We start from the raw sequence: 27880 nt of genomic DNA, 5'->3' as shown, positions 1-27880 counted from the left end.
AACTTCACCATCCTTGCACAAAGTGCTGCTTAAGAGGTCACCTCTATAATTCAACAATAGATTGTAATAACTAGCTCTTGAGCTGGTTTATGGTGTGCATTTGCGCACTTTACACTCGATATAAACAGAATGTTTGTTCCATGGATGAACAAAGAGGGACAGTTGTGTGTTGAAAGCAGAAATGAAAGACATCTATGTGTACTGTTAGATGGTTTTGTCTCTATTTGCCTTTTTCGTTTAGTTGATAATTGATAAACTTGTGTAATAGTTCATTCTTTTCATTGAATGCTTGTCTTAGAATTATTACACTTTTGTTATAGTTAAGGGCACATCTGTAATTAAATATTCTAACAACTCAATTAAAACATACAAAATATTTATCTTAAAACTTTATTGGGAAAAAAAAATAAAATCAAATAGTCTTTAAAAAACAATGTAAATAACTTTACAATTTAACATATAAAAAATGGGTGTTCAATCAAGGTTGACAATGAAGTTTTGATATTTAAATTTCACTACAAATACCAACATATACCAATGTTCATCATTTTATTTATTTAAATGCTGTGTGATTTGAATGTGTGAAAGTGCTGCACATTTTTGTTTGTAATAAAGACAACATGATGCACATGAGACATCACATGCACAATATGAAGGTTTAGTGCTACCTCATTTATGAATGTTCCCTGTGATCTAAGGAACTGAGACAAACTAAAGGTATTGCAATACAAGAGATGAACAAAAAAAAATGTACAAAAGCTTTACATAGAAGTCTTTTAGTCTTAATTGAAAAATGTCATTGAATCATTTGGCTAAAGACTTAATAAGTGTTTAAAATGGTAATTAAATAATATTTAACATATTGTTTGAATCAAAATAAGATTTTAAAAAAAGTATTTTTTAACAGAAATACTGACAAGTTGAATGAATTACATTTGATAGAAATTGGTAGAAAGAAGAAAATCAACATTACTAACAAAATTAACCCTTCCCTAAAAAACAAAAATAAAGCAACAAACAAACAAAAAACCTCTCATCTCCCTGAGATTATCTTATTTGTATGTATTTAGGTGTAGATATTTTTTTTTTTTGAAGGTACTAAATATGTTTGAAAACTATGTACCAAACAGTCATTTATTGCCTATAAAATATTTGTTCATTTTAACAACAAAATGAAAAACCATTATTATTATTTTAATCTTTCTTGTTCATAGTTCAGAATATATATCAAAAAGAAAAAAAAAAGGTAAAACTTGAGATTTTCATACAAGACTATTAGTACAAATATATGACAAGTCTTACCAATTAAAACTTGCTACTTAGAAATATGTCACTGAAACAAGTTTACTGTATACCCTTAACTTTATAGAAAGTTTATTTCAAATCAAAATCTAAACACAAAACATTTTTACTTTAATCTCAAAAAAAATTAATGACATTTTTAAAGAAAAAAAAATCCACCAATAAATACCACAATCCTTAGTGCTTTTATAGCACATAAATCATTTTTTTAAAGTTCCAGATAAACCATATTTTTAGTGTTCCTAGCTTGTCAAAGAGTTAGGAATAATCCTGGCTTGAAAGTAAAACTGATTTAATGTGTCAGATTATTTTCCATGTTTGGTGGGCTGAAAAATATATAGAGAATAAAGGTTCTTGAAATTAAATTGAAAATAAATGTAGAAAATAATATCAGGCATTATACAAAGCTTCAAACTACAACCTAGGAGAATAAAAAAAATAGCTTGATTTTAAAATCCTACTGTAAAATTATTTTACCTGTAATATATTGACATGATTGTTATTCAAATGTATATTTCCGAATTGTCTTTGCAAATACTTTTTACCAGCTTTAAAGATCAAACAACACTTAAATTTGTCAAAAGTTTGTCATTTAAATGTTTGAATTGAAGTACAAATGTGTCCTATTTAAACTTCCAAAGTGGAAATTTCAAAAATATGGATCAGTAATACATTATACAAATAATTCTAACCTTTACTTTGTCTAGTTCAGCTTTCAAAGCATGATTCTTTGATTTCTCTTTCTCTAATTCAGCTGTTAATGTTGATACCTTTAAAAAAAAACAAATATATACAACATACTAATTTTTCTCATATTTCCATGGGAATATTAATATGTAGGTTTTCAAAGAAAATTTCAACCACATTTATTTAAATATAAAAAAAAAAATTAAATTAATTAAAGAATTATAGACTTTTTAACAAAACATTGTGTTAAAAGAATAAGCTATTTCTACTAAATGTATAAACAAATTACTTGTTCAGTCAGCTCATCTTTCACAAGTGTCAGTTCATCTACTTGAAGAAGTACTTGAGCTTTATCTTTCACTATTCAAAGAAAAAAGTTAAGAAGACATTTTTCTGAGTGCAGTAATTTTCTGAAAACAAAGCTATTAAAAACAAAAAAAGCTTCATTGAAAGTTTTATCAAAGCCTAAAGAAAAAGAAAAAGTTGTTAGTGATAAAATAAATTTGTTCAAAGGGATTGATTACCTAAACATTAAGATTTGCTCAATTTATTTAATAATTCACCATGAAATGAATAGATGAAAATGAACTCACTTTCTCCTTGGCCTAAAATAACACAGAACTGCTTGTTCCTTTTTTTAACTTGCTTTAATTCCTCCTAAATCATGAAAACAAAAATAGGAACTAGATCACATCAACAGAACATTCACGAAAGTTGTATCAAAATTCTTTGTGACTCTTTTGTTTTGAAACTTTGTCCACAGAGCAGGTGAAGCAGAATTCAATTAACAACTAACTTGGTCCTTTGCCAAATTTATTTACCCCCCCCCCTTTCTCTTCAGCTAAATTTTACAAAACAACATAAAATGCAAAGTAAAAATTTCGCTGAGCCAAGGGTCTTCCATCCCATAACAATATTATCCCACAGCCAACAAACTTCAACAATCTACCATTCTATTACACTCTTATTATTCCACCACTATATTGTCATCATTAAACTGTTAAATCTTGAGCTGCTTCCCTTTTTAAAACCCTAGACATTGAGTGAAATGCAACAGCCACTCAACTTATTAGCTCACCACTATAATACATAGCCATACATTTCTAACACCAATCAAAGCTTAATTAAACAAATTAATTAAAAAGATTGTGTACTAGAATTTTTTTTTTTTTTCAATTGCCCAACTTTTATGCTTATGGCATGCTCAGAGCACAATTGTAAAATCTGTTTTGTGGTCACTGGGGGTGTCTGGGAGAAGGTTTCCATGCTGCCTTTAGGTGCTTAGCAAACACAACTTTGTTCAAGTTAGGATTCAACCTTGAGCCTCCTTAATAGGTAGTGAACAGTTTTAGCCACTCAGCCACACAAAAACTTTGTTTACATAAACAACTCATATCTCACCTCCATGCTTTCTATTTGTTTCTTCAGCTCTACCAACTGCTTATCTTTTTTCTCCAAGTCATTCTTGAGTTTAGCAACAATAACACTATCAGAAGCAAATTGCTGCAACACAAAGACATTAAAAAATGAATAATTTTATAATTATATATATCACAATATAATATGTGCCTGTATATATAATGTTTGCATTATCAATATTATGTTGTACTTAAACATCTAAGCCAAATCATTTTTTTAAAGGTATCTGATGTTCAGAATAACTAATTGAGACATTTTTTAGGCTTCATTCATGTCTAAATGTTAAATGTTGCCTTAATAGTTTTAATATAGGTAACATTTTGTGGTTATAAAAGAATCAAAAAACAAATCTTAATCAAATTCTAAGTAAAAACCAAAAATAAATAAAGTGCTTCAAAACTAATGGCTAATTTTTGACACACAGTAAGTATTTGGTTGCAGCCAATTGTATTTACTAATACAATTTATTTATCCTCTTCTAATGAGTTTTCAGTACTTTTAGCAGTAAGTTAAAAAAGTATGTTAAAACTAAGGCACATATAATGGTTAGAAATAGTGTACATAATGATCATTGCAGCAAAACTATATTTACACTTACTAATTGCAAAGGATAAAATTAAAGGTAAATGATTGTGACTAATATGTGCCTAGCAACATGATTTATACAATCTCATCATCATTCTAAGTGTACAAGGGCCAGAAATTTATTAAAACATGTTAATGTGTAGACTGGTTAAATAATTTGAGTTATATAATTATGTAGTTATGTAATTTAACCATTAAATTCCAATGAAAAGCCCTATTTCCTAAAACATGTTAATTTGTAACCAGGTTCACTATATGCAATTTAATCATTAACTTCCAACCAAAACCCTATTATTACCCCAAAAAAAATAACAATAGAAACACTTAACTTTGATTTACAAAAAAATAGGCATACAGCAAACATTGTTCTAAAGAATGCTAAAAGTCAAATATCATTTTAAGATAGAAGGCCTCAAGCTACCACTTGGTCAACAAATATCATGACATTTTATAAACAAGAGATTTTTTAAAAGCAATATTCACCATTTCCATATCTATAAATAAAGTACCTTTTTATACTGTTCTTGAATTTTTTCATGTTGTAATATTTGTTCAGCATCATCCTCAATTGAGTTAAAAAATGTAGGATCTTGTTGTGTCGGTGGCACTCTAGTTTGTACAGGAGGTGTACTTGATTTACTGTTTAGGTCTTCTGCTAAATCATTAACACAAGTTTCTAGTTTAAATATTTAAAAAAATGTTTTTCATTAACAAACACTTTATCTACTTTTAATATTATAGTGTTTCTCATTTTCATTGCTATCGAACTCTAATAAGATAATTAGACATGAAAGATGTAGTCAATAATCCTCTGCATTGTTGTACCTTCTGAGTCAGAATTGACTGGTTTTTCTGGAGGAAGTTGTTTAAATTGTTCTAATGACATAGCCTGGGGTTTTTCTCTTTGTTTCTTCTTCTTTCTTCCCTCTCGTGTATTGGGAACTTCTATTCCAGCTTCTATACGTTCCTTTTGCTTTTGTTTTTCCTATTAAATGATAAATAGAAAGTTACAGAAAGTGATTCTTAACAAACTCAAAAGAAAGAAATGAAATTACTTCATACAACTGATTTTAAAAATGACAAGACAAACAACAATTACCTGGTTTTGTTTTTCCGCATCAAGTCGACTCTGGAGAAGTGCCGCTGCAAGATCATCTTTAAATTGTTCTTCTACTAACTGGATATGTTTTTAAAATGTAAAAAGAAATAGTAAAATATATAATTCAACAGAACTACTTATTATTAGTATTTTATAAAAGATTGCTCAATAAAAACAATCTGGAAAGAGAATATAACACTATCAAAAATGATCAAAGGTCATGCTGGAAATGCCTAAAACATCCACCATAATAGCAGAAAAGAAAAGATGAACAAAATTGGTTACAACATAAAAGAAGAACCAGGTGACAACTGAAATTTGCAATACACTGAGATGGGGGAAGGATGGGAGGTTATAGTTATCCAGTACTGATTTCTATAGTGTGTGCTGATGGTAAGAAATAGAACTTTACTCAAATTAATCAGTCTATTATTTAAATTATAACATTATTAAATTTTTTCCATTGTTATATGTATGTGATTACCTCTTTATCATGCTCTCTCCATTGGTCCCAAAGTTTCCTTTCCTCTCCATCTCCAGCACCACTTTTGTGTTGACTCTGCTTTCCACCACCTTTTCCAAAGGCTAAATTTTTTAGCTAAACATATAAGGTTAAAAAAAACAACAACATCTATCAAATTGATTAAAGGCATTAAAACATGAGAAAAATTTATTTTAGATGGATACAAGTGCTACACAGAAAATTTGATAATAAAAAAATTTTTTAAGTCATCTATCATCAATCATTCAGTAATTTTCCATGTGACTCAATCCAAAACTCTTAATTTCTTAATAGGTGGAGTATATATTTATTTATCTCTACATGGTGGAAAGCGTGGTCGAGAGGCTAAGTGCGCTTGAACTTGGCTTGGCTACCTATGAAGGGGGCTCGAGGTTCGACACCTGGCTCGGGCACCTAAAGACAGCACGGAAAAATTTTTTCCTAGATGCCCACTCCCCCACTGGTCCACAAATGAGATTGGACCAAAGCACTCTGAGCGTGCTATAAGCATGAAAGTAGCGCTACATAAAAGCCATAATTTATTTATTTATTTTTACATCTAACAATCTGTTTAAACAAGAAATACGAATCTACAACAATTAAACCACTCAAATTTAAATGCTCAAAAGTGATTACACTTTCTCAATGCTATGACAAAATCCCTATAAATAGATACACAACAAACAAAATTTTAAGACTTAAAATAAAAGGTTCATGTACAGTAAGATTTAAACAAGCTATCATCAGCTATCAATGTATTACATTCAAAGAAATGTCACACTGACTCGACTGAGCAAAATAAGTTTCCACCTGAATGTGATTGTAGAGTCCTGTACTAATGAAAAGTTATAAAGATCATAGTCTTCTGAATGAGTTGCAATATAGTCAATTTGTAAAGAAATCCTAGATCTACAATAATCTAGATTATTCTAAATTTATGTTAATCATTTTTTCTTATTATGGTTTACACATTTCTCTGACATGAAGATTATGTCCTAGGCCTAGCCCAAACCACCTGCAAGACAGCAGGACAAGGCCCAGAAGATAGCACAGTCAGCTGGCAGGGTTCAATCTATTCACAATGCTTGGACAAATAGGTCTAATATCTAAATTTAGATCTAGACGCTATAAATTCTACTAAATTCTAGTATAAATCTGAACCTTAAAAATAAATCTAGAGTCTAAATCACTGCCTGGCCATGTGGGACTTGAGTTTTGGACTATCATGATCATAGTTAATAGTCAAAGTGCAGAAGTAAAGGTAAAAAGTTGTCCAATCAACTAGAATAAAAATATAGATATGTAATATATAGTCTTAATAACTCTAATACCTCCTGTACATAGATTCTAGATCTAGTCAATCTAGATCTACTAATATAGATCTAGTCTAGACTCTAAATAGACCTAGAATTCTAGATACACTCATGTAATCATAATGATATGGTCTAAGATCCTATGTCAAACTGAGAGTCGAACACTGGATGAGGTTGTGACAGAGCATAGCATGAGGTTAGCGGGACATGTTCTCTGACAAAACTACGCATACCAAGAGCCAAGAGTTGCGATGACATGGAGGCCAATATTAGGAAAGCGCAAACAGGGACGTCTTCTTATAACTAGGTGCCACACTGTCATGGAGGACATCAGAGCAGTGGACACCAGGTGGAAGAGGTTTCAGACATTGTCAGTGACAGATCTTTGTGGTGACAGCTTGCAGCCCAATGCGCTGAATGACGCAAAAGGATCTAAGTCTAAGTAAGTAGTAGTCTATGGGACTCTCTATGTAGATCTATGATCTAGATAATATAGATTAGATCTATCTTGTATCTCTAATTTGTTTAGTAACACTCTAATGAACTCTATTTGAAATAGACTGTTAGTCCTAGAGGTTTATTATTAACACATCCACCCTTGGAAGCTGACCCCTGCCCAAAGAGAGAGATATAGATTAGATTCTAATTCTTATTCAAAGTTATTCTGATCTAAGTGACTTGACACAGGTAGTATCTAAAATGTCAGTATTGTCAATGTCAGTTTCCTGAGTTTCAGTTTGTATCTTCACTTGGAAGTTGGGCTTAGACTTAGAATACTTAGATTATAATTATTTTGGTTCAAGTTCCATTTGATTTTTCTATGATATATAAAAATAAAAAAAATATAATTATTTTTATCATTTATGATAATTCATCATCATTGAATTCATTGACGAATGTCATCACATCAAATGATCAATGACATCATGATCATTGTTTGAAATATTTCATTTTTCATGATATTTATTATAATTATTATTATTATAATAATCATATTCATATCATTCATAATATTCATATTGAATCATATTCATGATATTTATTAGAATTATTATAATAATCATATCATTCATAATATTCATATTGAATCATATTCATGATATTGAATTCAGAATTGATATTGTGGACACAGTCACACTAGTCGTGACTTGACTAGTGACACTACAGTTCACTACAGTTAGAGTTACTACAATTACAGTACTGAGTAACACTAGTAACAGTGACACACCTGTTCACTTTCTTTTGTGTCCTTTTTCTTTTTAGTTTTTTTTTTATTAGAACTTGAAACAGTGCTATTTTGTTGCTGGGCTGAATTTTTAGTGGGCTTTTTATCTTCTTCATCGTCATCTTCGATTTTTAAAACCGCAAATCGTGAGGTGGATACAGCGATAGCCTGCCTGTTCGCCATTTTTACAAGAAATATAACAAAGCAAATGTGCAAAAGGAAAAATCACTCTTATCTTTGTCATTAGAATGTGTTTGTTTTCATAGTTATGTCCCTTGGTAGATTCGCATCACTGGTATCATAAGCCTATACATAAACGTAGTTATTATTAGTGATGGTTTGACTCGAGTGTCGTGTATTTAAATTCTCTTTTTGTCGTCTTCGCCTAGCTGTCATCGGGTAGGGCTTTTCTTTAGATCCAGATCTTAAATAGTCTTCATACAGCACAAGTAAAAGTAGCGCTTAGCAGTTTTTCCTTTTGGGCTGCATGTCCAATAGTTCATATGCATTGCCACCATCACTGCTCGAGCTCAACATAATGGGGACTAGTGTTTATATATATTATAGGCTATAGACCTATACTTTCCTACTATTCAACATCGTTGTCCACCGCTGATATTCTGTTTGTAAAAAATGTTTACGACCAGCCATTTTGATGAAACAACATTGAGGAATATTAATTTAATTGTTGAAATAGTAAAATTAAATATAGCTGTTGAAAGCTGCTAACAAATAATATGAGCCCATAAATTTAAGTTATATAATATATTTTTTGGCTTACAATTAGTTTCTTGATAGCGTTAAGTAAATCTCGCATGTAGGCCTATAACATTAAAAAAATCTAACTTCTATAATATATTATATGCTACGCATTACTAGATCGAGATTCTTATAGGACAGTACGCACTTGACACAGAGTCTGTATGTATAACATTAATTTATGTGTTCGATGAGCGGAAAGAAGCCTACCCGATCTACAAATAACACTCATTCCAGTAGTTATTTTATTTCTAATAATAATAATCACAATAATAACTTAACTAGCTGAAAACGAAATTTACTACAGATCTAGTTTAAAATATATAGATAATTCAGTTTTTTTTTTATTCTACATAATTTTTAGATCTAGATCGAGATTCTTTATAAAAAAAATTAGAGTTGGCTCATAATTTTTCTTCGTCACTTTTCACTATCATAACAAGATATATAGGTCTACCTAATAATAACATCACTTGTAGACCAATCACATTACTTATATTTATAGCAACATCTACTTTCACCAACTGGTGCAAATAATGGAGGTCGTTAATATTTGCGCCAGTTATAGATCTTAATTAAAAACTCCAGTGATAGATGTATAAACGAATTTAAAATATTTAATCTAGCTTTAGTGCCTATTATGAAAGTCATTAGAAAGTCAATCATAATTTCGATTGCAGATTAAGTCTAATTATAGGCCTTAGGACATTCTACTAGCACAGACTGTGACAGACAAATACATATGCTACAGATAGGCCTATTCCCAACAAAAGATTCACCCAACCATTTACAATACTTGAATAATGGCATAATAGTTCATTTAAAAAAATGGTTTTAGTGTTCGTTCGAAACAAACACTAGCAGATTCTAGGTAGCTATTTAGGTTATTTAGTATAATCTATATCTCTATATAATAATAATAAGGCTTGTCTTCGAGTTCGAAGATTAATGAGGAATGCAGTAGTTCCCGTGGCTACGCAGCCCCAGCTGCAACCTAAATATTTTGCCACTTCTATCGCAAGCATAACCATTGTCGAATTGTCCGCGGTTGTCGATTTAGTTTTTTTTTTTTTTCGCCGTCTAAAACGTCTGTCCTCGGCAGCGGATTTTCTTTTGGTCTCATGTGTATCCCACGGCATTTGTAAGTGGCCTCCAGCTGTCTCGTTCTGAAGCCGTCTGCAACTAGGTGCTCTCTTCTATGTTGGCGCCTAAGCTGGTCTTAAAAGACCACGACATGACCGACCACCTCGCGAAAACCACGGTCCAGACGGCACTCGTGCGTGATGAGCCGTGTACATACCAAAGTGTACGGTCCCTGGCCGACAAACGACTGTTGGCGCGTTGGGACGATGGCTGGGATTCTTCGGATAAGGGCCGTGAACGCCACAGGGCAATGAGTAGGCCTAGACCAGACAAAAAAGATGCGTGGTGGCAACTTAATCGTGCGGAACAGGCCGTCCTAGCTCAGTTCCAAGTCGGTCACTGTCCAATTGATGCTTACTTCTGACGGTTTCGAGACAACTACGACACACGATGTCGCCACTGCATCGAGGACGAAGAGACAATAGACCACATTCTTTATGAATGTCAAGCATTGCATGAAAGACGATCGGGACAAGGATTTGACAGAGAGAGAGAGAACTGGTAGGCCTACATGCGCGACGTTAGGGCTGTCCTTGTATGGGGACAAGGCGACCTTAAGACTCACTGCTCGCTTCCTTCACGTGCTCTAAGGGAGTAATTCTCAGCATGGTTCGCTACGTTGTCATGGCCAGGGGTGTCAATGGGGTTAAGCTCCCATTGTCTATAAAATACTCCTAATGGCATGCGTCTCAAATAGCCTCTGACAACTAAGTCCAGCACCTGGCCTGCTCGTGTGGCTTAGATATTAAGCCCGGCGAAACTGCTCTTACTAACAGGTGAAGGGGTGAAGGCGGGTACCTGGCGCCACAAAACCGGGAGCTTCGGGCAGATGGAGCTCGTCAGCCTAGTAAGGCAGTTCATCTAGGAGAGGGGTACTCTGACTTCAAACCCCCGCTGCCTTGCGGTACTAAGGCTTCAGGAGACAACCTCGAGGAGAAATCAGGAGTGAAGCCCCTTAGGCGTTGGGAGTATCAGCTGCGAAATTCCCTCCGGCAGCTTCTGCAACCGAGTTGGTGCCAAATGTAATGCGATGCGTTCCTTTGGATCACATTAGCAAGGTCGAGAGAGGGATCATGACGCATGGGCCACCCATGACCCCTTTATCCAAGGCCCAGGAATGCGCCCTGGAGAGGAAACTCTGGTGCTGCTGCAAAGCGGCTAAAACAACACGGGAGACAACAGGTTCGCTACGGTCGCTATACCAATGGGGTTTCTGATTCGATCTTTAAAGCGTTTTCTTGGGGCACTTCTGTTACGTCGACCACCTTTAAATTCAGCTCACAAAAAAAAAAAAAAAAAGACTGCTTTAAATTTAGCATACGTTCGTCCTCCATACGGGATAGCCTACGTGCCCTACCCAGCGCAACTGTCGGATCATAAGAAGTCCCTCTATAGTATACTGTCCATACCGCGTTTGCAGGTCATCAATATATATTCTGCGGTCTTGCCATCGTATGTCCATGAATATGAAACGCAATCATCTTATATTTGGTGAAAGCGTTCAAGTATATAGTCTTACTTGCTTTCTGTATAATAGGCCTACTCATGTCTCAGATCCATATAGAAGGATTGAGAGAACCACGGCTTGATATAGACATTGATTTTTGTAGGCAGGCGGAGTGATTTAATCCGTCAAACTCTCGCCTGGAGGCGTCCAAAAAACACACATTGGTCTTGGCCAGACGATTATCAACTTAACTTAAATTCTTTATGCATGCCTATCTTTATCTTATATACTACAGACGTTACTTCAAAAAAGAAGACTACACATTGAACTTAGTGCTGATGAGAACAATTTTATTTATATAACTTTGCGGCTAAGAGCTATCCATGTCTTTATAAACAAATTGACATAATTACAAAGAGATTCGAGGTTGTGTTTTTACTCAATCTCATAAGAACTTTATGGGGGGTCACTTAAAAACAACAACAATAGATGGCGCAAATAACGACATTAACTATTTATACCAGCTGGTACAAATAGATTCCCGCTTTATCAGCCAATCAATAAGCTCAGTCTCGTAAGTAGTAGTAAATTTCTTAAAATAGACATCGACCGGAGGAAAACTTTGCACTATTTCCTATACTAGGGATACTAGTGTAGTACACTACAACGCAATGTAATTTAAAGCAACGTCTAGATCTAGATTAGATTCTAGATCTAATTTCTTGTTGAATTTGAACATGACGCGAACATCAATCATCTAGATTCTATATAAACGGAATGTCTGGTCATTTGTCAAGAGGGAGGAGGAAGTATAAATTAGTAATCTTAGGAGACGGAGGCGTGGGAAAAAGTGGTAACGAAATAACTAAATAAGTTAGATTTTTAGATCTCGAGTCTAAATCTAGAATAGATTAATAGATCATACTCATAGGACTTAGATAGATCCACTGACTTAAGTTAGCTTCTTTTAACTTTAGTTAGAATTATATCTAATCTATTTAAATCTAATCTATATCAGTATACCAGAATCCTGAGTATCATTATTATTATAATTAATAATATCAATGATTATAATATAATCATATATAATGGGCCATAATTATAATTATTATTATTATAGTCTAGCTAGACTAGAGTAGAGTAGATGATAGTATCTATTATTATATATTATAAAATAATAAATTATAGATATCTAGACTAGGACTAGATCTAGATTCACTTAATTCACTAGTGACAGTAGACTTCACTAGAGTCTAGTAGATCTAGTATATAGATCTCCAAATTTTTAACCTGAGAAGTTGTTTCAAGTCCACACAATATTATCTAGATCTTTATAGCCAGTTCCTCTTTTTTTTTAACTTAATAAAATGTCTACAAATATGATGAAAAAACAACTAGATCTAAATTTAATATATATATATATAATTATATTATATATATAATATGTAATTATTGTAATTTTAAAGTAATTGGAAAAGGCAGGAATGTATTTCAATTTCAGATTATTTTTTTTCAGTTTTTAATTTATTAAAATACCTACTTAGCCTACTAGGACATATATTATTGTTATTGTATTTGCATTTTTAGTGGTCTATGTTACAGGTTTACCATGAATAAGGTTTTTTTTTTGTTATAGTCTTAATAACAGACATTTTTCTGGGTGGAAAGGCATGCTCCACTTTAATTCCCATTTCTGTAATTCATCTAATTCTCTTTGTAAAATGTCTGTATCTTGTGTTGTTTTTAATGTTCTTAAATATTATGCAATCCCCTCAAATAATCTGACTTTTGTTCCTGAACTAATACAATTTGGTTTAGTAAATCATTTTGATAAGTTAGAAATAATTGATCCTTTTTGACATTAAAAAACATCCTGTAAAACTTTTTAACATGTAAAATAACACTGGTTATGAGTTTGTACACATATAAAATAAATAAATATTAAAGAAAGCAAATTGACTTACTAGTAATTTATTAATCGAACATAATAAATCTATAGGCTATAGGTATTAAAAAAAACCAGCATAGTAAATGAGGTGCAACATGTAGTGGTGTACCCCCTCCAATCTCTTCCCATACCCTAATTGATGTTGGTACACATATATCCCTCTTTGGGAAACACTTCACTGATCTAGTTGATATAGATCTAGATATTTTCAATCTAGTCTTGATTCTTCAAGGAAAATGTACAAATCTAATCTGTTTCTGTATCTTCTATAGACATTATAGATAAATACATCTAGATCTATATATAGCTATAGATATCAGATTTGTTAGTGACTAGATCTAGTCTTGTAATATTTAATATTCATATAATATTAATAATAGTAATAAAGAGTAGAGTATGCAGTAAAGCTGCCTTATCAAACAGCCCACCCTCTTTTGTCGTCCATATCGATTTTCTCACCTTATTTTTATCAATACATCTTTATTTCCATAGTTGGCACATGAAAGCGTCCTTTTGTGACTTCGTAAACAATCACAAGAAGTGGTCTCGGTGCTAAGGCTATTGTATAGCCTCATGAATGATGCATGAGCCTAGCAAGACCTACATATTGCCTTTGAGAATTGAAAGTGGAACATACAATCTCCTTGTTAACCATTAAACCTAGATGCCAAATTATAGAGGGTTGATTAATAAACCACGTTTCATTTACCATTGTTGAAATATTCCCACATCAAACATTATTTCAAAATGTTTATTTTTGAGTATTTATGTATTTTCATGCAATATGTTTTATTTAATTTGTAAAGCAAAAATAACCAGTAAAGTCTTAGCTGCTAAAAGACAACAAAAACACGCTTGTAAGAAATTTATAAATATATGCTTATTTAACATTCTTTTGACAAATAACACATTTCTATTATAAATGTAATTTTTAAAAATAATTACACCCCTCCCCTCCAAAAAAAAATTAATTCATTTTTTAGTATGCTCTCCCCTGTCATTGCTAAATCTATTTATTTATTTCCTGAATTTTAAAACATCACTGTAACATGGATAGGGCAAATAGTCCTTTCTTTTCATATGTTAGTTCAGTTTTTGTTTTTACCAGAAATTGCCTGAAATGAAAGAAGATAATTAAATCACATTAAAGTTCAATATGATTTATTGGTTCGATATGATCATAGTTAGGGAAAAACATTTACTGAAGGAGACACTTTGGCATACCTACCCAAGCCCTCTTCGACATCAGATTTTATTTTATGTTTAGTGAAACATTACCACATATCTCTTTTTTTTTAACAAATGGAATGACGAGTTTATAGATCTTTTCATTTTCAGTTTTTTTCTAGGTCTAACCATTATGAAACTATAAAAATTAAAAAGAAAAAAAAAGCAGCAACTTGGCTTAACTTGTTTTGTAAGGCAGCATTACTCAAGTAATCTAGATCATGCATTGACTCTACTCTAGATCTAGTCTAGATAGATTTATGTCTATATATCAGTTCATATTTACTCATCATGAATCCAAAAGATTCTAGATATCTAGAATAGATCTTAGAATTCTATTAATGCATTGCAAACTACTCACACTATGCCACCCTACACACCCACATGTATAAAGTTAAAATTGTGGAATAAAAAAGTCTTTGAATGAAAAGATGAATTGAACAAGTTTAATTATTATTTGAGTCTAAAGATTAAGGACTATTTTGTGAGCTAAGAATGATGATTGATCATTGTAAACAAAACAAAAAAAAAAAAAGTAAAGTACCCTTTTCAGACCTTGCAATGTTAAGGGCAAATGTTGTAAAGGTAATCTGTGGTCAGTAGCTAACAAGAGTGTCATATAGCCAGCACAATGACCAACTACCTTTACTTTTTCCAGCTTAAATGTCAGATATAATATATATCCATTAGAGGATTCAGGGGGTGTCCTAAAAATTATGAAGTTGAAATAAAATACCAGTTTTCACCTGTATTTGAACTTGAAACCCCTACGTTTAGAAGCCAAGCCACCATGCCCTGATTGATCATTGTGCTAAGCCATTTTTATTTTAAAAAAAATAGCAAGAAACTTGAAGAACTCTGAAGGATTGATCTAGATCTATAGTGTGCAGGTTTAAAATATATCTATGTGAGTTTCCACTAAATGACTACATCTTTATGTATAGAAAATCAAAATTGATCAGATATTAGGTCCAGTTTAATTTTGTACTCTTACTTTTAAGAATTATTATTTTCAATTTAATAATCAATGACATTATGAATATTTTCTGAAATTCACAGCCCTTGTCATACAGTTTGTGTGCCACAGGTTTTTAGAGTATCATGATCCAACAATTGGTAAGGCTAAAGGTGTATATATACACATAGTGTAGACATTCTCAACCTATTATTTGTGGTCCACATTTTTCTTTCAAATTAATTGTTAATCTATGAACAAGAGATTTATAAAAATGTAGGTTTAAAAAAAATAAGTTATTTGCATTATCATTATCATTTGAGTGAGGGCCTAAGTGGCAATAAGTTTTAGTTACTAACTTTAAAAAAGAAAAAAAAATATAATCAATCTTTTCTCGAGATTATAACTATTTATCAAACACTTATTTATTTGGATCATAAACCTTGATAAACCAATTATTGACTGCCTGGTCATGTGGTATGTGCTGTTGTCATGATACTCCAGAGTTTAAAACCTGCTTACTTCCGCCCCTTACTATCCTGCAGGAGGTTGGGGGGTCAATATATGAGAATTGTCATTTGATTTTAAAAGGAATGCCTCAACCTTTTATAAAAGAATAAAAAAAACTTCTAGGAAATAATTTGAACGTTCAAAGTTTTCTCTAGGTTTTAATGTTGATCATAGTTTTAAATAACTAAGAATGCACATTGTATGAAACATATTTATATATATACATTATGTAAAAGTAGATTCTAAGATTTTATAGGCTGTTGTTTGTGTTATTTATTAGTAGTACACTGTGTTATAGAGAGCCTACTGAAAAAGTCAAAACCAATGACCCTTGAGGCCCTTAACTCCTTTTTTTCTAGAAACCAGGAGAGATTAGCTATTCACCTACCCCTCTGTCCAATGATTATCCAGCAACTAGATGATCATTAAATCACATTCCTTTTGCATGGTCATGGCAGCTTGAGCCATTTTTTAACCAGTTTTCCCCTGCTGTGGGAAGGCTGGGGGCAGAACTTCATCAAGTAGTCTTTTAAGTTCTTTCCCTTTTGAGAAGGTGACACCTGAAAGGAACAGCGTAACAAATGGGACATGGGTTAGTGAGCTTCTCCACCTTGTAATTCTGTGTGCAATCTACTCGGTTATTTTGGAAGCCCATGGAAGGTTCCTTTTCACTTACCATGTTGCCATGGGTAATATTTACATTACTGTTACCTTAAAATCCAATGAAGGAATTTCCATAACACCCCTTCCACACATACACACACACACAAACATACATGGCTGTTACCCATGGGTCAAAGTGCAGCAGAGGCATTAATCCATCTGCTTGTCCTGAACTCTATTTTGTTTGGGATTTGCATAGTCTACCCAACTCTCATAATTTTCAAACATTCATAACAAAACCATACTTAAACCTTGGTCATTAAAATGTTCTTTACTTCAACTGCCCCATATGCCTAAGTAATAGCAAATTTTTTCTAACTTGCCTGGTGTAGACCTGTGTTTTGTTTTAATACTTAGTTTTTGCAGCACCCTAAACAGATGTTACCCTTATATATGTTTTTCTTATTTTTACAGAAGATTCATTTGAACAGCAATGTCGTATAGATGATGAGCCTGCACATCTTGACATACTGGACACAGCTGGACAGGTCAGTCATATATGTTTACATATATATGTTGCATTTCCTTTTTAACTACAATTTTTTAAACTTCTTGTTTTATTTATAAGTGTAAGTGTAAAGCAGGCATGTCAAACACAGTGTTTGCGGGCCGCATGCGGCCCAAGATCACCTTGCATGCGGCCCGCTTGGCTACCGCAAGAATTATCCAAATAATGTTAAATCATTTAAGCGTTTAACAGTCAATACTAATTTTCAGGTAAAATATTTACAGCAAAAAACAACTAAAAGTAATGAACTTCGTTGAACTTTAGTATTCTTTAATGATCAGATTTTGGAGACGAATAAGTTTTCGAAAATTAATTTTAAATTGAATTAGATGTGGTATTTAGTTTTTTAGTTTCTTGCGTATTCTATTGTATCGTTTCTAATTTACATAAAACTAGTGATGTGTTATTAACAATTAATAATCATTAAAAAGTTAAAGAAAAACAGCACTAAACTTAAAATATAACTTCAAATATAATTGGAAGTTAATTCGATTAAAAATTATCAGTGGTTAAAAATTATCAGTAGTTATTATTGTCATTCTATGTTATTTCAGTAACTACTAGGCCCCAAATATATTCAGTTTATTCAATACTTTCTGTGGTCACTAGACAATTTACACTAGTTTACTGACAATTTATAATTTCCCAGAATAATGGATTTTATACTGATGAAGAATCAGTAACTACAGCAGCAACTGCTACTAAAAGAAAAATTATGGACGAAAATAGATCGTTTCAAGAAAGATGGGAGTTCAATTATTTCTACACATCGGTATCAAATAAGATTCACTGCTTAATGTGCGATTCCTGCATTACTATGCCCATGAGTACAATGTCTAACAACATTATGCTAATCACAAAAAGGCATATGATGCTTACATCGGAAAAATGAGAGATGACAGGCTACTTGAATTGAAAACTAGTTTTAAAAGGCAACAAATAGTAGTTGTTAAACTGAAAAACGAGAGTGAGTCTGTAGCGAAAGCCAGCTACATTTTGTCAAACTTAATTGAAAGCTATAGAAAATCATTTAGTGAAGGTGATTTTATGAAGAAGTGTGTCGTTAAAGCTGTGGAAGTCCAGAAAAAGGTGACAGCATTCAAAGAAATTACGTTAACTGGGAAAACAGTGGTGTATAGAATAAATGGAATGTCAGTCAGCTTGCGTGAACAATTACAGAACAAAATGGCTGATTTTGAATTCTTTTCATTGGCTCTCGATAAGTCAATTAATGTAACGGGTGTAGCACAGTTGGCTATATTCATAAAAACCTTTGACAGGAATTTTGAGATACATGAGGAAATACTTGAGCTCTGTTCTATACACAAAAACGAGGATGTTTTAATTAATGTAACGGGTGTAGCACAGTTGGCTATATTCATAAAAACCTTTGACAGGAATTTTGAGATAATTTAAATTTGATCATTTTCAGTGCATCATTCACCAAGAAGCATTATGCGCAAAGCAATTACAGTTCCAATATGTACTAAGACCAGTTCCAGTCGCTATCAATTTTATTCGTGACCGTGGCTTTAATTATCACCAATTTTCAGTTTTCTGGATGACATTGGACACGAATTTGATTGTTTTTCCACTATGAAAGCTGCAAAATACCTTACCTTTCAAGATTATCTGATCGAAATTTGTCATCAGGGATGAAAGTGTCAGTGGCAAACAAACTTCAACCTGACATTAATAAACTTGTATCCCAGAAAAGATGTCAAGCATCAGGACAACGAAAATAATGCCGAACCATAATAATTTTTTATTAATACAGAAGCACTTCAACTTCAGTTAACTAAAGGACAGGTATTCCACTAATTCTTGCGTATTCTATTGTATTGTTTCTAATTTACATAAAACTAGTAGTCTAAGTTTTCCAAGTTATTTTTGACTGCGGTGTTTAGGTCATAGTAAGTTTTTATGTGGCCCATACACCTTGATGAGTTTGACATGCCTGGTGTAAAGCAAAGAAATGTATGTATATTGTTATGACCCTATTGGCGGCGCAAAAGGGTTGACTATAGGCTCAGCTGACACACACGTGAATCACTCAGGTCAGCGGGGCCATGGACAAGGGACAGTACTACGAATACACGATTACACGCAAATATGACCAATGTTATGGTCATGTGATTGAAAGCCTGCGTGTACGAGGACACAGTGTGTAGGAAAGCGGCAGTTCAAGACCGGAGTGTGTCGTGACCGGGACTGTTAGTCGGCCATGAAGTCGGTCCTGGTTGAGTCTTCAAGTGTTGATGTACAAGTCCAGAAAGAGAGACAGTAGAGCTTTGTACGGTGATGTACAGAGTGACATTTTAGTTGTTAATGTGTTTGATGCCAATTGTCTAGTATTGGCTGTTATCTACTTATTCACTCATTATTAAAGTACCAGATTATTTGGAGCCTTGTTGTCAAGTTCTTGATGTGTTGATGTGTTGTGTTGAGCAGTGTTTACAGAAGGCCTGATTAGGAGAGAGGATCGTAACAATATATTCAGTTTTAATTCTAACACTTTCTATAATCAACATTATGACCATTGCCCACAGAATGATACATCAGGAAATATTATTATAATATATTGAGAGCTAGAACTATCTTCTTCAAACTTTTTCAATATTCTTGAAAAAATTATAGAAGACTATAAAAAAATGTCCATTCAAATCCAGGAGCGTCACATATTTACACTAAATTAATATTTCTAAAAATATTCCTAATTTGAAAAAGAACATTCTATCCCATTTTCGGTGACCAGTCATTTCATCCCTGGTCACTTCATCCCCGGTCATTTCCTCCCCAATTAAATATTTTATATATAAATATGATTATGTAGAGTGCTTTTTGACATTTTATGACTTGTTACTAATGCGTTTATAGTGTTTTCTTAATGAGATATCTTATATTATATTGTAAATCTGGGTGTGTACTTAGCTATAGCGCTTCTATTGGATGTGGGGGTTGTAATATCATAATATTTTCCGGATCGAAGGCCAAGGTTTGGTGGAAGTAGTAAAAAATCATTTGAGAGATAGAAGTGCGATTAGAATAATTATGATCATGCTGCTGATAACTTATCATCAAAGGCTAAGGTGTGGTGCAAGTATTGGAAATCTTTTGAGAGATAGAAGTGTGATTAGAATAATTATGATCATGCCGCTGATAACTTATCATCAAAGGCCAAGGTGTGGTGCAAGTAGTGGAAATCTTTTGAGAGATAGAAGTGCGATTTCAATAATTATGACCGTGCCGCTGATAACTTATCATCAAAGGCCAAGCTGTGGTGAAAGTACGACCATGTTTCACTTTATTTTATTTTTCAATCGCTCTTTTTTTTTAAATGGGCGCGTCATTTTTAGCCTTGAAATAAGGTTTTATTTTTTTCTAATAAAGGCAGAGTTCACACATCCTCGTGATATCATGTCGCCTGTATAAGTTTTGCTTTAATTCCTTTTAAACATTAACGTGTTACAATTTTGTCATTTAAATAAAAAATGAATATATTAAATATTGCTCATTTCATGATTTTTAAAATTACAATTACAGATAAAAATGATCAGATGATGAAAATATCAGGGGATAAAATGACCGGGAACCCCCATTTTCACCTTATTTTACTTAAATGGTCGAAAATCAGCTCAACTTCTTGCAAATTTATGTGAATAAAAATACACTTCCATTGAATTTTTTAACTGTTTTTTTTTAACTTCTACTGACTTTCAATATCCCATTAATATCAGAACTTTTACTTTATCTAATTTTTAAAGCAAATGTTGAAACTCAAGAATAATAGTACAGTAGTAATGTTAATTAACTACTTTGCTTTTTAATAAACATATTGGAATCCAAAACAATAACTGCCATGTGTATTACATTAAGAAATCAAAAAATAAATTAAAATTAATTTATTCACTTTGACTGGTAGGCTTGGTAGTTGGGTGCTCAGTGTAACTGATCTGAAATATTCATCTTGTTATTGTTTTTTTTTTTATAATTCCATGTAGACTGAGTTTACTGCAATGCGTGAACAATACATGAGAAATGGAGAAGGTTTCATCTTGTGTTTCTCAATAACAGACAGACGCAGCTTTGAAGAACTTATTACATATCGCAATCTTATAAATAGGGTGCGAGCTGGCGAAGAAATACCAATTATAATTGCTGGCAACAAATGTGATTTAGAACATAAAAGAAAGGTAAGTTAATAACAGAAGTTGAAAGATTTTAGACCAACCCTTGTGTTCTGAACACATTTTTATACCTCATATTAGAAATCCAAAAAAAAGCATTGTCAAGTGAGAAACAATGTGTAGTTGGTTGTACTTATAAAAACATAATAGACTTAAATGGTGTTGACTACTCAAACTTTTGACTTAGTTTTTTAGCTTCTTTAAATGTGTAATTAAAAAAAAAGGATATTGTTTACATACTCAATGAAATAAGCATTTGTGGGTGATGTTGAGAAAAAATAAACCATATTGATTATCATATATTATATAAGCACAAATCTTTATTAGAGGATAGTTGAAACATAAATCTACAGGTCATCATAAACACGTTGGGTGTTTCCATGCATTTTGCTCCTATGTTGAAGTAAAAGGACAATCAAGTCTAGCTGTGACTGGAATATCCATGGGACAAGGTAGGGTTAAGCAATGGTCCTTCCTTTGCCATCCACAGCTATCCAAAAGGAAATTACCTGCAGTAAGCTGGTTAAATGTGAACTGTGCCTAGGCATTCGCTGGGATTTTCCTATCCTGGATCTAGGTCCCTTCACACTATTTGATTCACCATCTCCAAAGATCCACATGATGGGTTTTACATCATACTTTGGAGCAGTCGAAAGACCACGATCTGGTATTTTGCAATCCAGACCTCCATCGTACCTAGGGAGTGGGAGGGTCCACTAATATTCGTCTTCTAAAGAAATGCAAGTAAAAGGCAGCGGAGTTATTTTTACTCTTGGTCATTTCCAAGACCCTGATACCCACACGATACAAAGTGAAGGGAGTTTTCCTTTGCCTATATTGGTTGTTACTTGTATTATTATAGCTGACATGTCCCATCAGGGTAAAACAAACTGGTTTTGAGGTGCCAGTGGTCCTCCTTTCATCCCTTCTCCTGTCTTTTTGTAAGAACAAGTTCCATCAGATTTATGAGAAATTCATGTGAAGGTGAGGAGCTGGATTTGACCGTTAGAGGCATTTAGAGACACAATCCTGGGAGCATTTCTTAGGACGTGATAGCTTATCCCCACTTTCACCTCTGACATTAACAGGCCTTGGAACCCATTTATGTTAATTTTTTAAACTAAAAACAAAATAAATATCTTTCATTGGGAACCCAACATATTTTTACTTACAAAATTGTGATAACATGCAAGTGGCACCTGTGTCAAAGTTGAATTTTCAAATGTTTCAGGTTAAATCAGAAGAAGCCATGGCTCTGGCCCAACAATTGGGTTGCCAGTATTACGAAACTTCTGCTTACCTCAGAAAATGTATAGATGATGTTTTCCATGGTATTGTACGAGCTATACGAGATAAGGAAAAAGAAAAGTTACAGCAAGGAGTGAATGCTAAAACAAAGCCTAGTAAAATAAAGAGACTGCTTACATCACTTCAGCCAAGTCATCTATTTAAAAAAGGGTCAACTTCCAATCTTAGCAAAGAATAATTATTTTCAGTTCTATATTTTTCTGTTTACCTGTAAGAAAAACATCATCATTGTTAACATTACTATTGAAATACATTTTGAAGAGTTATCCTTAATGTAGATATATTAGAGTCATACATTTCAACCAGTTTTAATAGCACTTTGTATCTGTTATGTTTATACACATCTTTATGTTATTGACATACAAAGATAGTTCTATGTGGTTTAAAAAATGACATAACATAAGGACTAATTCAGATGTACTATAGATACAAAAAGAAAATGACCCACATAAAATCATTTCCAAATCTCAAGATAGAAAAAAATTGTTCCATTATTATTTTTGTTCAAACTGCTAATCTAGTTTGAATAACAATCTGAATAATTTGCTAATTGAGTGTTGACAACTCTATGTTTGTGATATTTTTATAGTTATAATTATTAAATAATCAATAAATAATTGATATATATACACAGACATATTTAAAAAGACTATATCTTCTATTTCTTATATAAATTTCATGAATTTATTTAAATGAAGGGCTATAGACATTTCTCTTCTGGTAACATATTTTCAGAGTATATTTATTGTACGGTACAAATGAAATCTGTATTACTGTGTTATTTGTATCAATATGTACAAAAGAATGTTTCTTAAAATATTTATTATTGAGTATGTGACTGTGTGGAGAAACAGTTTGTCTAACTGAAGTCAGCTGTGTGGATGCTGAGTTCTGAGAGATATGAATTTATATGTTTGGGTGATTCTTTTTTGCACAATCAGCATTTTGTTCCTTAACTAAATTGTATGTGTATTGCTATCGGTTGTCTACATGAAAAAAAAAATGTATTACAATGTTTGTAAAAAAGTATAACTGTACAACATATCATGACATCTATCCTGTACCTAGATAAACATATACATTTTATATTGGGTTGTTTGTTTATTTTTGGTTAAGGGGGGGGGGGGGTTACATTATTAAATATTATTTTCATATCAGTACAGATTTCTTTTTTTTTTTTTTTTGCATCATAACAAAATAAGTATTTCCCATTTAAAAATCATATATATTTTCATGTTTTTTTTTTTATTCTTGGCTTTAAATCAATTTTTTTTTTTAATTAATCAAGAAATTGTAACATTGATCTGTATCTCATATTTTTGAATTTCATTTTTTTAAATATATTTTTAGTGTTTTTTTTTATGTAGTTAATGTATCCATCTCCCATTTCATGATCTTGTCTCGATGTGTTATGCACTTTGTTCTAGCAACCAGACTAGTCATAAGAAACATGTTTTATAATGCTATTTCTTTTCTAGAATGCAAGTTTTATGTTTTCTTCTTAGATCATTGTCTTGACATGAATATAACCAATAGTCTTCCATGAGCCAATAAACAGAAATTGTGTGATATTTTGAAGAATATAAAGAAAAAAAATTTGATTTCAAAAATCATATATTTCATTAGATAAGATTTGGACTACCACAAAGATAAAAAAAAAAAACATGTTACCTAATTCCATAAGTAATGTGGAAAGTATTTAGGTATTTGTTTTAGGTTTGGATATAGTTTAAATAAAATCTTTTACATGTGTGTGTTTAACAGACTTGATAAAACTGACATGCTGGTTATAGTATGTTAACTTTTAAAATCTTTGATATACTTTTGTAAATTTAGGTTCTTTTTTTTCTTGAAGTAGTAAAAATTAGAGAAGGAATGAACTGTAGGTATTTAACTAGTAAATATTTAACTGTCTGCTTGAGGCTTTGATTCATTTTATCAATTCTCATCATCATTCTTTTCCTGAAGTAATTTGCCAAATAAGACTTTGATTTAAACAAAAAAATTTTTTTCTAAATTATTAGATTGAAATTCATATTTAAAAAGTCTGGACTAAAAAAATGCTAGTAAAGAAAAAACATTGGCTAAAAAAATATGTGACATCAATAAATATTTCTTTTTAGCTGTTTTTTTTTACCCTCTTAAGTTTTAAGTAATAATAAATCTGTTTTAAAAACAACAACATTGTATTAGCTCTATGATTATCTTTAAACCTTACACTGTCCAATGATGTACACATTTTTTCAAAATGAATGTATTTGTTAGAACTGTCTATTATTAATTTGACTTCAAATAAATGTTGTGATGATTTTGTCTATTTAAATGTTGATTGGTATATTGCCATCAGGTTTTTTTTTTCACTGTGGCTGCTGTTGATATTTGCTGTGATTGTTATCATTGATATTTCAATCAAACAGGATGCACTGTTTAATAAATCTTCTTTAGTGCCTAAAAAAATACTGATTGGTACGGTACTTATTGAATAACTTTTCAAAGTAAGTATTTCTGCTTGTTTACTGGCTACATTAGTTGTCAGAACTAAGGTTAGGATTAGTACAACTCTTAATTTTTGTGAGCTGTGATATTGTCAAGCATTCAAAAGCTTTAAGGTAGTGTAGCAGCGAATCCTTTTTTTTTTTTTTGAGTAGAGCTATACTCTGAAAATAAATGAAAACCAATTGAAAAGGCTTGAGATGTAGTTCATTAGCAGTTCATATGCAGTATTTATATGTATATGTACATTTTTACTTTAACAAATTAAATGTCAGTCATTAAAATTTTTGATAAAGATATTTATAGAAACTAATAAAAATAAACATCTAACTTTTGAAGGATATGGCTAATAATTTGACTTTTTTTTTTTTTTTTTTGAACAATCATGTAAGATAATTTCATCATACACAATGAATGTAATCCTCAGATTTCATGATGGATCCTTGCCTGTTAATAATTCTAAGTAATTATATGTTTTATTGGCCAGCTTAATAAGATTATTGTTGTGTTTGTCACAGAAGATTACACCCCAAATAGATCTACATGTTTTCATTTACAATGAGGAAGAATGTCAAATTAATTTAGTTCATGAATTGACTTGCCTATAAAATAAATGATCAAAGCTTTGCAAATAGTTGTGTCCCTTGAATTGTCATCAAAGTGTGACTGCAAACTTTTTTATCATTTTTTTTTTCCATTATGTTATTTCCCTTTTTTTTATTGTCAGCTTGATTTGATCTCATTTATTATTTATCCCCTAACCTTTATTATTAGTGTTTCAATTCATTCCTCAAATTCTAGTCCTAGATAAACCTAGTTCAACCTTGTTATAGATATCTTCAGAGACTGACTGAGTTACATGGATTTGCTTGTGAAGTGTATACATAAATTTAATATATTTCACTTGGCATCATGCAGACTTTCAACCAGTTACGAGTTTTAGTGAGCTCTAACAATTAAAAATTGCTTTTGGTTCATTACAAAAAAAAATATTGCACAAATACAACTAAGACTTTTCTAGTATTGAGTTGTATTACACTTCTTTGTATAAATGTAGTAGATCTTGTAGTGGGAAGCGTGGTCGAGAGGGTTAGGGTGCGCTTGAACTTGGCTTGGCTACCTAGAAGGGGTTCGAGGTTCGACACCCGACTCGGGCAGAGTTGCGTTTACTGAGCGCCTAAAGGCAGCACGGAAAACCAACTCCTAGATACACCCCCCGCCCCACTTGTCCACAATGAGATTGGACCAAAAGCGCTCTGAGCATGCTATAAGCATGAAAGTAGCACTATATAAAAGCTATAATAATAATCTTTCTAAATAATTAGACCTATCTGTGATACTGTTACCTTGTAACTATTACTAAGCACCACTTAGTGTTTATAAGTTGCTTTGATAGTAGGCTGTTTATTATAGTTTGTTTGTAAAAGGGAGATGTTTGCTTAGTGTTTCCTTGCTTTATTTTATTACTGTCCCCTGTTTAATGTATCAAGACATGAAGATTTGCAATTTCCTTTACCAATAAGCCAGAGTAAGTTAATTACCATTAACTTTCATATTAACAGTTAACAAGTTTCAAATAGTTTGAATGTTAGGATGGATACAAATATTTGAAATTATTGATACGTTCAATTAAGTTTACTAAACGTCTGGGACTTCGTTATAATTGAAGCTCGCAGTCAGGTTTGACAGTGACCTACTCGAGAAAAAAAGAGCAACTCTAGTTTTGAGTTTGTTGTTCTAGTTGAGGCTGAGACTAAGAGCGAAGAGAAAATGTCTGCTGCTACTTCCTTCTTCTTACATCTCTACTTGTAGTGAACACCTAAAAAAGGTAATTATTTGAAATACTGAAATATAAGAGGATATTTTTAAAAAGTAACTTGCAAGCTCAAATATTTGTTGCTCGTTTGTTTCTATATCCATCCATCCATCCCAGTGGCGCTACAGCCTGCTTCAAAACATCCCTCCATTCATATCTCTTCTGGGCCCTTCGTCTCCACGCCCGAACCCCAAACTATTGTAGATCTGCTTCCACATCATCAATCCATTGCATTCGGGGTCTGCCTTTGGGAAGCCTACCTTTTGGTTTTTGCCTTGAATCTATAAGTGGCAATTTACCTTTTTTTCACATGATTACAAATGCACTTGTTCAACATTGCACGAGTACTCTCACTAATATTTTGACCAATAGTCTAAAAAATAAATTGAGACATAGCATGTTCAAGCAACTATAAGAAATGAAAAAGGCAGTTCGATGGAGGAAGGTCCACTTTACCGAGTTATTTTAGCACGGGTGACAAAATAAGCATTTCTCCTAATTACTTCCCTTTCTCCATCTTCTAGTTCCTCTTTGATTGTAAGCTCCTAAGCAAAAGCATATAGATCGGTGAAAGGACAACAGTGCTTAGTGATTACAGATGCCAACATGTGACCTCAGCTGTGTATCAAGGATTGGCCTCATGAGAAGTTGCAAAGGGAATAGTCTCTCGAGATGTAAAATGCCACAGAAGACATGCAATATTTTTTTGGTTGTATTCAGTGGTTTCTAAAGTTATGACATTGAGCCAAAAAACTACTTACAACTTCTAGAGTCTAGACTCTAG

General features: G+C 32.4%; 2 protein-coding genes across 3 annotated transcripts; one reads left to right on the top strand and one right to left on the bottom strand.

The window, feature by feature from the left end:
- Nucleotides 1-373: 373 nt before the first annotated feature.
- Nucleotides 374-8350, bottom strand: LOC106053098 (G kinase-anchoring protein 1-like). 2 transcript variants are annotated; one of them, XM_056008001.1, is made up of 10 exons: nt 8136-8350; nt 5577-5690; nt 5093-5170; nt 4819-4978; nt 4503-4648; nt 3391-3492; nt 2583-2646; nt 2279-2349; nt 1995-2072; nt 374-1628 (listed from the first exon to the last, which is right to left on the bottom strand). In XM_056008001.1, exons 1-10 carry the CDS (start codon nt 8313-8315, stop codon nt 1608-1610), a joined length of 1014 nt encoding a protein of 337 aa, XP_055863976.1. In that variant the 5' UTR covers nt 8316-8350; the 3' UTR covers nt 374-1607. The 2 variants fall into 2 exon arrangements, with proteins under 2 accessions (XP_055863976.1, XP_013064024.2); XM_013208570.2 differs by having other exon boundaries at nt 4503-4645; nt 8136-8349.
- A 3711-nt stretch (nt 8351-12061) lies between these two features.
- LOC106053100 (GTP-binding protein Rit2-like) lies at nt 12062-25906 on the top strand. Its single transcript, XM_013208571.2, has 5 exons — nt 12062-12334; nt 15716-15772; nt 17199-17272; nt 21294-21485; nt 22711-25906. Exons 1-5 carry the CDS (start codon nt 12259-12261, stop codon nt 22963-22965), a joined length of 654 nt encoding a protein of 217 aa, XP_013064025.1. The 5' UTR covers nt 12062-12258; the 3' UTR covers nt 22966-25906.
- The last annotated feature ends 1974 nt before the right edge of the window (nt 25907-27880 follow it).

This window comes from Biomphalaria glabrata, chromosome 1 (assembly GCF_947242115.1).
Source record: "Biomphalaria glabrata chromosome 1, xgBioGlab47.1, whole genome shotgun sequence".
Classification (NCBI taxonomy): Eukaryota; Metazoa; Mollusca; class Gastropoda; family Planorbidae; genus Biomphalaria; species Biomphalaria glabrata.
Note: the sequence above shows the minus strand (reverse complement) of the source record. Positions and strands in the feature narration are given on the sequence as shown.